This window comes from Physella acuta, unplaced genomic scaffold, assembly GCF_028476545.2.
Source record: "Physella acuta isolate Inbredline_101_S28 unplaced genomic scaffold, ASM2847654v3 ptg001976l, whole genome shotgun sequence".
Lineage (NCBI taxonomy): Eukaryota > Metazoa > Mollusca > Gastropoda > Physidae > Physella > Physella acuta.
Window position 1 is genome coordinate 24,243 of NW_026733481.1, and position 11,477 is coordinate 35,719.

The window sequence follows — 11,477 nt, forward strand, 5'->3', positions numbered from 1 at the left end:
CATCTTTGCTTAATTAAACCGTTTCTTGAATTTTTTTTCCTTAAATCATATTTCAGACATAATTTAAAACAGTATCAAAATGAACGTACCATTTAAGAAACTGATAACAGCTGGCATTATAACTTTTATTAGCATTACGTTATGCCTAGGCTGGTTCACACAATGCTATAGATATGAAAGAGAACCAACAAATGTACTAGTATCAGAAGGTAGACTGCAGGCATGGAAAGACATCAGAAGTACTAGAGATATACTCAGCGGTCTACAAATGAAACAATTTAACCCTGGAGAGATTCCTACAACAGCTCATTACGTTTGGTGTGGGGATAAAATCTTCACGTTTAGAGATTACTTGGTGTTCCTAAGCATCGCCAAAGTTTTAGAACCGTTGAGGATATTTTTTTATCATAACATTCTACCTAAGACGGATGGAAGTTTTTATTATTCTTGGTTCCCAGAATTAAAACAGTCTTTGGCTAATTTGGTTTTTAAAAAAATAGACAGACCAATTCAATGTAACACAATGGACGCCGTGGACTTTTCTCTAGAACAAATGGCATCAAACAAAGTTGGGGGCGTCTATGTAGGTGAGAGGGCCGTGTTGACGCATGTCCCTGACACATGGAAGACTGGAAAATATTTCACTTATCAAAAACAGGGTAGTTCTAGCAGTGAGGACATGATAGTGTTTGTTAAACACGGAATTGATGGGAAAACTGAATCCGATATCAAACAATTTAAAAATAATGTCCTGAGTCAAAAAATGGAATGTTTAACTCCGGAACAATTTGAGAACCAGACGTCACCTTGTGTAGTGATGTCAAACCAACTTTACCCAGAAAACATCATCAACAGTTCGACATCATTTAGTGCTCTGTTGAGATGGTTGTGTTACGGACAGACGGAACGGGGTGATGTAAGTTTACTTTAAAAAATACTAGCTAATACAAGAAAATATTTAGTGGGTGCAAAGGTATTTTGATTAAAGTTGATTTATATACATAATGTTTATTGCATTTGGACGTTCAACCGTAAACAGTGTTGTCTCAGAGGTTTTTTTTTAGGCATCTCTTCGAGTCTAGCGACTCAACACCTCCAAATTAAATATAATTTACTAAATATATACTTTAGCTAGTGTCTGTCCTCCTCCCCCTTCCCCCCCCCCCCCCCGCAAAGCTTATCCGCTCCCTCCCAAATTTTCAAGCGCCCCAGCAGCTCCTCAAGAGAAAAATAACTAAAAGAAATACTGGTCGCATCTTCCATTGTGAGGCAAATGAAAGTGACTTCCCCTACTGATGATGCAATCGTGTTTGTTAACCTATATCAAGTGGTCTCAAAAAAATTCTTAGTGTTAATGACTAAAAATCACTATTTAGTTTTTCTGTTTTTGTTTAAGTTTACGTTTACATTTGTGTTTGTGTTTGCTTTTGTGTTTGCGTTTGCGTTTGCTTAACGTTTGAGTTTGCTATACTGATAGCACTATTCGTTTATATTTGCATTTAACTTTGTGTTTATGTTCTGAGTTATTTTATTGCGTTTAGGTTTGCGTATCTGTTTGTACGTGTGTTTGTGTTTGCAGTTGTGTTTGGGTTTGCGTTTAGTGTTGCTTTTGTGTTGATGTTTGCTGTTATTTTGTTTTTGTTTGCGTTTGTGTTTTCTTTTGCTTAACGTTTGCGTTTTTGTGTTTACGTTTACGTTTATGTTTATGTTTGTCTTTTGCGTTTTCTATGGGTTTGTGTTTTCATTTGTGTTTATGTTTGCGTTTGTGTTTGCGTTCGTTTTTGTTTTTTATTTTTGGTAGGTTGTGGTTAGGGCAATGCCGAGTATATGCCGCTTAATAAGCACTTTACAGGTAGTTTTTTACAGATAGTGCAGGGCCTGACCGGGACGACCCCTCTAATCTATAAAGCCCAAATGGCTTCTTTTTAATATTTTTTTTATGTCTCAGTTGATGTAATTTTGTCACCGTGCCCGTGCGTTGTCCCGAGGGCATCTGCTGTTTTATTACTTTGATTTCGTCATACAACATTTGAGGACTGATTGTAGATGTAACTTTAATTCGTAAATATTCATGTAATACATTTTTAAAAACATGAATGGGCGGTGGGACGATATGAAGACTGTGCTATGAAAAAGCGATTACTGTTCCTAAAGCAGAGAAAGGGGCGGGAAGGGGTTGGGGGGGGGGGGGCAATAGAAATCATGAGATGAGTGGGGATCTAGCGTTTGGGGGGGTGGGGGGTTTGTATTCAGCATTGCTTCCTGATTTCATCTTCATTGGTTTGAATTGCAGATTGAATAGTCCTTGACATTTGGGGTTGAATCGTCCTTGACATTTGGGGTTACATCGTCCTTGACATTTGGGGATGTAACCAAAACTTTATAGGGTGTAACGGAGATATACATATAATAAATGTACAACAATTTGTAAAATATCATTCACTCTATTTCTCTATAAACTAGTATATAAAGGGGTAACGGAGATATGCATAATTATAATAAACGTATCTCAATTAGTAAAATATTCACTCTATTTCTCTACAAACTAGTATATAAGGGGGTAACGGAGATATGCGTAATTATAATAAACGTATCTCAATTAGTAAAATATTCACTCTATTTCTCTATAAACTAGTGTATAAGGGGGTAACGGAGATATGCGTAATTATAATAAACGTATCTCAATTAGTAAAATATTCACTCTATTTCTCTACAAACTAGTATATATATCATAACTCACTTTTTTTCTCAATAATTTTTTTTACAATTCAACATGTGGTATACTTCCACTCCCGATGACTCAGCATTGCTACTTCTCGTGTTGATCTGAGTGAGGTGTAGCGTGCGCTGTTATTTACTTTGCAGCGGAAAAAAAGGGGTGGGTTAAATGTGGTTTTTTTATAGCTATTTCCCTTTGACCGGTTTCGTCGCTATCACCTCTCGGTCCCTAATGTTGTGTCCCCTGTGTGTGGTTAGTGTAGTTCTGTCACACTAGCTCAAATATTCCCCGAATTTATATGAGGTGTCGTTTGAGATTGCCACGTCCTATGCTTTGATGTCCTTCATTTGCCCTTCGCTACAATATAGTCTCAGTCGTCTTCTTGCAATAGTGTTGCGTGTTTGTTACGCTTCGTTTTCGTATTATGTTTTTATTAAAGGCGTAATGGGTGTGGGTAGGGGAAGGAGGAACCCGTGAAGGTATATTGTCTATATGTGTTAATCCTCCTATAGCAGAGTAGGGGTGTGGGGGCAGGTGCTCGGGTGTTCTACCCTTTACCAGCCGTCAAGCTGTCAATCACCTTCGCGGGGTAAATGGCGACCTAAGTCGCTTTGTTATTTAGGATTAAAGAAAGTGAAACATTTGGTATGAAAAGAGTTATCTAGTTGTCTCCCCTACACGTCGTTTCTACATTACTCAATCTATAGTTACCTCGGTCGACAGTCTTTAAAATGTTTTTGGGAAGGGGTGATAACTTACAATATATACGTAAGTTAACCTTCACTTTTTCTGTCAGTCAATGGGGAGTAGGGCTGGTAAGTAGGTCACCAACCAGTTCTATAGCTAATGCAGGTTTTATTGAGCCGTAGAACTGGTTGGTGATCTACTGGATCACCCGTCTCGCTACAATGGTCAAGGATTTTTTAATTATAACTATTATTTCCACTCTACTTTTTATTTTTTATTTACTTATACGTTTGTATTCTTTTTCTTTAACTTTAAGGGGAAATGCTCAGTAAAAAATAACAAAATTCCTGGGATTTCAACATAATGGGTTTTTTGCACTTTTGAATACTTTGTCCATTTTGATATTAAGAAAATAATAACTAAATTGAGAAAACAAAATTGTATGTGTTTAACATACGATTTTTATGTCCCTATTAATTAAAAAAATAATTATTTTCTCCCAGTTTTACAAGCTCTCTACGGACAGTTTTATATCTGTCATCTTATTGTATTTTGCATCATTTGAAAGCTGGATTTCTCATGTATTTGATAATCGTATTTAACATCATCTCGGAAACATTCAAAGCTTACAATCGGCTTTACAATTTACACATATATGGTATTTTGGTGACTTACTTTTCGCTACGTTTTGCTGTTTTTCTCAGTTCGCAGTTTTTTAACACTTAAAAGCCTATACTTTTTATTTATTAAACAATGTCCACCGTATATTCAGTAATTGTTCTTCAGGCAAAGATAAAGCTTATGTCATGAGGGAATTGTGATGTCTTTCATAGAATAAAATGTTTACGGTAAATAATATGCAAATTTAAAGCATTTGGATATTAAAATGTTTGCTATTTTTTAGACCTTGTAAATTTCTGATCAATAGGTATTTCAAAATGTTGTCGTGAGAAAAGTTTTAATATACACTGAAATATAAGCAGTTTAAATTTGATTGCTATAAGTGCATAATTAAAAAAAAAAATTAGCATTTTTAAAAGTACTGAAACAATTCAAAATGGTAGTTTTTTAGGGTTTCCATGACAACTAAAATTGTTTCAGTATTTTTTTGTTTTTTTGCTGTTTAATACTTACTTTCATGTGCCAAACATGATAAAAATATTCAAAAGGCTTTAGATTTAAATTGTAAAAAAAAATAGAAATACATTTAGCAAGTCCCCTTTAAAGGTTTCATTGTGTGAATCCAAGTATTTAACTGGGAAATTTATATTTATATTTCGAAATTATGGCCGTGCTCTCAGTGTTGCTTTAAAGATCGCGTCAAATTTTGTTATCGGTATAAATCCTTCCGTCGTATTTTATCTTATTGCGGGCCGTCTGAATTGTGTGTCTTCAAAAGACCGTCGCCGTCAGCTTATCGTTGTCTTCTGATCTATTTTTAGTTTTAAGTAAATTATTAAACTTCAAGGCTATATTTATTGATTCTGTGTTCAGTGTTGTCCCTAGGGTATGCCAAACTTTGTGCGACGTTGTTAACAGTTTTTCTTACAGACTTTTTTCTCCGGGGGTGCACTTGAAATTTTTGGGGGGAGGGGGGGGGGCGAAACAATTTCCGCGCGGGGGGGGGGGGGGGGCGGACACTGTCAAAAGTATATATTTTCTATATAAATTCCATTTCGTTCCGGGGGGAGGGGACATATAAGTTTTGGTTTCAATGTTAGGTTAATTGTTGTTCTTTACTTAAAAATGATACTACTATGAAATATTTTAAAATGCATCGATTTCTATGTATATAAAAGATTTAGTTTGTGTCGTTTAGGCTAGCAGTAGTGTTACCCTGTGTCTCGTGTCCATATAAATGTTTATGATTGTAATGCAAGGACTCATCAGATCTGGTGCCACTTATCAATCACGTGATCTTCCTCAACCCAAAACCTGGTAACCCAGTTGAGTGGAACTTTGAGAAATACATAAGTGTTCTGTCAGCCTTGTACGTTGGTGGATTTGAAAGGTGAGGTCGTTGTTTATTGGTGAGATCGTTTGGCCAGATAATAAAAAAGTTGGACTTTTGGATATGTTGGTGTGAGTGGATTTTTAAGGTGGGTGTCGTGTGTGGATGAGCTAAGATACTAATTTAATGTATGTATGTGTATGAGTGTGTGTTTGTTTGTTAACGATACTTTCTTGCTTGTGTGCGTTATGTTCGAAATTTCCCCTGTTGCCAGTATACCAATAACAATCTAAGACTTTCAAGATGATTGAATATTAAATTATAAGTTTTATTACTTAATCTATATCTATTCAGTAATGAAATGAAACAGAGAATGTGCATAGATATAACTCAGAGGCGTAGCAAGGGGGGGGGGGGGCGGGGATGGACATATGTCCCCGGGCGCCGACCTTGGGGGGGGGGGGGCGTCAAAATGGGTTGGGAAAAAACTGAAAGTTTGAGGGGGGGGGGGTAGCAAATCAAAGTTCGAAGGGGGATGCAAATCGAACGTTTGAGGGGGGGGGGGGTGCAAAGTCAAAAGTTCGAGGGGGGGTGCAAATCGAAAGTTTGTCCCCGGGCGCCGGGAAGGGTCGCAGCGCCTCTGATATAACTGTTAGGGAAAAGTTGAAATATGGGGTTTACATTTGTAAATTAAAAATAATTATTACCTTGTTTTAGAAAAAAAATGTATTCAATTTGTAAGTAGTAATAATAATGTGATTACAATTAATATTTTGATTTTCAAAACACTAACATTTGATTAGCTATGTCTAAAATTTGAATACATATTTAATAAGTCCTTAAATTTATAAATTGATGATAACAATATTCTCGCTGTGAGTTTTGAGCCAATGTGTTTTTACTTTTTTCAGAAAATTTAATTGATATCCCAATAATTAAATATCAATATACTGACTTATAAAGACTGTCATGTTACTGTCACCCTAAATGTGCTCTTAATTCAATATGCTACTCACACAGAGTGTATGTACATGGTGACACAGAACCTTCAGGTAAAGTATGGGAGAGGCTTAAGAAAGAAAACGTCACGTTTGTTTATGTAAGTTTCTAGACATTTCTTTTAAAGTAAAATAAAAGCAATATGTTTGAACCTCTTTATTTTCCAATTTAATTGTATTGATGATCGTGAGTATATAACGTTATATAATGAAATAGACATATATTTATCATAAACAAAATCTTTAATAACCTAAGTGTTATCCGGTTTATTCAATGGTAAAAGAAATCAAATAAATGGAAAAAAAAAATGAAATGCGTGTGGAAATCTCGAAATAAATTTATACCGACTGATAAAATATGTTCTGATAAATAATCCCAGTGGCGTAGCGAGGTCGGTGTCACCCGGTGCGGCACTTAATGGTGTCACCCCCTCAGAGTCGTAGCGGCCCTTTCCGGGGACAAACTTCCAATCTTCGATTTGCACCCTCCCCCCCCCTCCCCCACCCCCCCCCCTCAAACTTTCGATTTGCACCAACCCCACTCAAATTTTCGATTTGAACCTCTTAAAAGACTATTTAACACTCGAATTAATCACTCAATTAAATGGAATTATCATTTTTCTCTATATATTTTGCTATTTTTTGCTATTTATTGTCACCCCCCTAAATGGTGTCACCCGGTGTGGTAAGCACCCCCGCCCCCCCCCCCCCCTCACTACGCCTCTGCTTAATCCTAATAGTTGAACTAGTTATCTAAAGATTATTTATTTTTTTAATGTTTTAGGTGGACCAACCAACATCCGTGTTTCAACAAGATGTAAAGGGGCTGGAGCACAGATCAGACATTCTTAGAGTCCAGATTCTTTACAAATACGGGGGAGCGTACAACGTATGGGGTTTTCACACTTAACAATATTGTTTTTTTTTTCTATTTTACCTTGAGAAAAACATTATTGATTTTAAATCTATGACAGTACTCCCCCAAATCAATTACTCTTTGTTATTAATCCGTTGTGGACCCCGTTATATTATCGTAACATTTTCATATCCAGCTGCGAAAAATTAATCATAAACCTATCCTTAACTCTATCTTTATCCTTAATAATATCTTTTCCATAATTATTACCCTGTATCTGACCCTTATATTAACTTGACAATTTTTGCTTATCTATAGATTAGGGTGACGCATACGATTTTAAACTTCATTATTATTCAAGATAACTTAAACAATTAAAAAACTACTTTTATTTATCTTTAATTTGATACACATTTTAAATATCAAATTCAATCGGTAGCCTAGAAAATAATTTGTGAAAAAACGTTTTTTTTTAAAAATGTCTACGATGATATGACTGATACTCAGTGATACGGTGTGTTAGTTTTAAGGTGAAATTTTGTGACCCGATGGATCATTAAGCACCGTTCAGCAGAAATGTGTCGTCTGCTAGATTTTTTTCCCATTCAAATACACGGCTGGCAAAATGGGTGGGCTTAGCTATCTGATGCCTCGATCAAGTTATTTTTTGAAGATTTTGTTTTCATCCGAATGACTTTTTTTTGTAAATAAAGGAAATTATTTTAGTAGGACACAATATATAATTTTCAATTGTTCACAGTATTTTTCAGTAAGTTTATAACAATATTATATAAAGCAATTCACGTTTTGCTTACTTATATTATGTTGTGCTCGTTACTCTCAGCGATTAGAAAAAAAATGAACAAATGGTAAGCTTTCAACAAACACTAATCGCCAATAGTTAAAATACGCAAAAATAACGAGTATTAGTATCTAATTCAGAAATGTCCATAAAAAACGGAATCACGTTATCTTCGTTTTCTACAGCCATTATTACTTTGATGACGGTAAAAGAAAGTAGGTCAAGCGACACGCTACTATAGATCAAATAGAGTTCAGCAGTACTTGAGTCCAAGCTCCATGAAATATATGCAAAACAACGCATACATGCCGTTACTTTGTCTTATTAATTTATTGCGTTTGGATATAATGTAGAATAGCACAGTCAATGTCAGCCTGTAATCAAATAATAATTTGTGTTAGGAATGTTTCTATCAATCTCAACCAATTGGCGATTGAGTAATAGTTAGATACTTTTATCAAAGGACTATGACGTCATCTGGACGAAGCCTCTCTCTGAAGAACAAAGACGGTACCCCGTCTCTGGAAGTTACGACTGGCAGGACCTAGGCACCTGGCCCAGACAACTTAATAACGGTCTGATTGTGTCCAAGCCTAAAGCTTTCTTCTGGTTGAAAGTTCTAGAGTCTTTCAGGTAAGTTGTGGAATTTATAAAGTCTTTCATGTAAGTTGTGGGATTTATGAAGTCTTTATGAGAATATTCGAAAAAGTTTAGGGAAGATCATTTTCAATTTATTACTTTCTCGTATATACGAATTATAGAGAATATCTTGTAATCGTGCAAAAAAAATATAGAGATTTTTACAAATCCCTGAGTCGAAAAAAACATATTTTTGCAATCTTGCCCGTATGTCTGTGTGTATGTGTGTGTGTGTCTGTCTATGTGTCTGTAAACACGATAACTTGAGTATCGTTACAGCTAGGTCGATGAAATTTCATATATGAGTAGTATATCAAATTTATAGTTCTGTTTCAATTTTTCCGTGATTTCCGGTAACTGGAAGTTGAATTTATTCTATTTTCAATTTTTCAAAAGTACTGTTTCAGATAGATAAAGTGAAATTTCACATGCAAGTGAAACATCTATTTCTCTGCCTTCTGAGTAATTTCCGTTGACCGGAAGTAGTGCTGTATGCTATTTCAGATTTGTCAATAATCATAAGAATACAATATTTTGCACTATTATACACATATTGTTTGTCGTTCACTTGGCGCGCTACTCGATTTTCTACGAGATTTTATTCTATTTTAAAAAGTTTAAGTAATAAAAATTGGATTAAAAGTCATGTCTATATCACGATTTGCCATCCCCCGTAGTGTTAAATAAGAATCTTCGAGAAAGTTTAGGGGAGATCACTCCCGATTTATATTTTTAATTTCTAAGCTCATGTGGATAGGTTTTAAAATTGTATTCCTGAGAGTAGGTGAGTTAAACTAATCAGTAAAAATGTTTAGTATAACCGAAGTTTGCATGAGGCAATCTCTGGTGTTAATTTTTTGTTAACATCACAATTTCCGCAGGTATTACCGTGATGACCTATCTCTGGTGTTAATTTTTTTGCTCACATCACAATTTCCGCAGGTATTACCGTGATGACATATGGGGCTATAACTCTTGTCTTATGTACTACAAGATCTACGAGAAATACCCTGACAGTTTTCATATCGACAGCAGATTGCAGGTTGGTTTCTTTACCTTCTTCCTTATAAGGACACAGCAACGTTAACAATGCTCATTCATATTTTTTTCGTAGCATGTGCCTGTTTCTAACACACACTGTTGCAATATAATACTCAACGTTTAAATAATCAGGCCTATCAGCCTTTTATATTTCTAGAATTATTTTTTCATAAAAAACATTACTACTTAAGAACAGTGGTTCAGCTAGCAGTGTATTAAAAAGAGGTTGGCGTGGTCGAGTCGATAAAGCTTACTGTTGCTAAACCGAAAAGCTTCGAGTTTGAACCTCCGGGCAGATGATATCCGATCGTCTGTTCTTGGTTGGACAAAGTCTATGGAAGCACATAAAAAAAAGTCTATGGAAGCACAATAAAAAAGAAATAATTGCAGGCTGAAATGGGAGTCAATGGTCTTTATTGCGTATAACAAATTCACACGTAATATCTCCCAACATTAAAAAAACGAAAACAAATAGAAACTACACATTTTTTACCATAGTTAACAAGGTTCAGTTGAAACAAAAAAAAATATGTTGAGTTATTCCCAGGTTACGTGGTTAGCGGTAGAGTTCGAATCCGGGGTCATATCAGTAGAATGTGTTTGAGTACGCACTCATGCTAAGGAATCACTGGCGCCTGGGCATAGCCCTGACCCATCCCTTCAAGTTCCGAGGTCACGAAACATATGAACTCTATTTTATCTGCCCACTACATCTAAAGAGGAATCTTTTTTAATATTTTGTTATTCCCAGGTTGGCTGTTACTTCGGCATCTGTCATCCTGTCTGGCACGAAGGTTTTCAGAGAGTCTTGCATGATCGACGTTCTACAAAGTGGATTAATATAGAGGAAGCTAACGGTTAGTTAATTATACGATTATAGGGGAGGCTAAGGGTTAGTTCGTTATACTAATATAGAGGAGGATATGGCTGATTCATTATACAAATATAGAGGGGGATATGGCTGATTCGTTATACGAATCTAGATGGGGCTATGGCTGATTCGTTTTACTAATATAGAGGGGGCAATGACTGATTCGTTATACGAATCTAGATGGGGCTATGGCTGATTCGTTTTACTAATATATACGGGGCAATGGCTGATTTTTCATACTTATATAGATGGGACTATGGCTGACTGGTTTAACTAATATAGAGGGGGCAATGGCTGATTCGTTGTACGAATCCATAGGGGGCAATGGCTGACAAAAGCAAAAATCATCAATAACTTGACGTCACGCATGTTATCACGTGGCCTATCTGTGTAGGGTTTGTTACACACGCTTTTGTTTTGCATTAATTTTCATCTTTTCTAATATTCAATCATTGTTTTTCAGCTTTCCATATGTTTGAACACAAAAAAGGAGTAACTTTCAACTCGTTTTCTGAGCACCAAAACAAAACTAGCATCGAGGGTGTTCTACTGAAGAGAGTAAAGGCGTCTATACTGAAATCTGGGAAGAATCACCTGTTAGAGGAAATTTGAAAACAATAAATACAAGACTTGCATTAAGAAAGAGTATACATATAATTCACACTTTTAGTTGAATTTTGAAATTAAATATGCATATTAATCACCCTCTTTTATGTTTAATTTCTTTTTTGGTTTAATTTGTGTTGTAAACTTTCAATTGTTTGTCTTTCGATTTTGCTACATGATCAAACAATGCTGCCTTGAAGTTTATTCTTGGTTTAATAAAGGCAATGGAAGCAAAACCGAAAGGAAAAGCAGGCTGAAATCGGAGTCAACAGCTTTTATGGTGTATAACAAGTTGACACGTTGTACT

The 11,477-nt window shown here is 35.6% G+C and overlaps 1 protein-coding gene across 1 annotated transcript; it reads left to right on the plus strand.

The window, feature by feature from the left end:
- The first annotated feature begins 305 nt into the window (after positions 1-305).
- Positions 306-11,176, plus strand: LOC131931468 (uncharacterized). The gene is made up of 8 exons (XM_059288278.1): positions 306-916; positions 5,287-5,417; positions 6,378-6,456; positions 7,140-7,244; positions 8,477-8,646; positions 9,595-9,694; positions 10,445-10,550; positions 11,028-11,176. The coding sequence occupies exons 1-8, from the start codon at positions 524-526 to the stop codon at positions 11,174-11,176; spliced, it is 1,233 nt and encodes a 410-aa protein (XP_059144261.1). The 5' UTR covers positions 306-523.
- Positions 11,177-11,477: the final 301 nt, after the last annotated feature.

Coding starts and splice junctions, on each gene's coding strand:
- LOC131931468 (XM_059288278.1), top strand. CDS start 524: ATGGACGCCGTGGACTTTTCTCTAGAACAAATGGCATCAAACAAAGTT. Junction 7,245..8,476: donor AATACGGGGGAGCGTACAAC/GTATGGGGTTTT, acceptor CTTTTATCAAAG/GACTATGACGTCATCTGGAC. Junction 9,695..10,444: donor ATATCGACAGCAGATTGCAG/GTTGGTTTCTTT, acceptor TGTTATTCCCAG/GTTGGCTGTTACTTCGGCAT.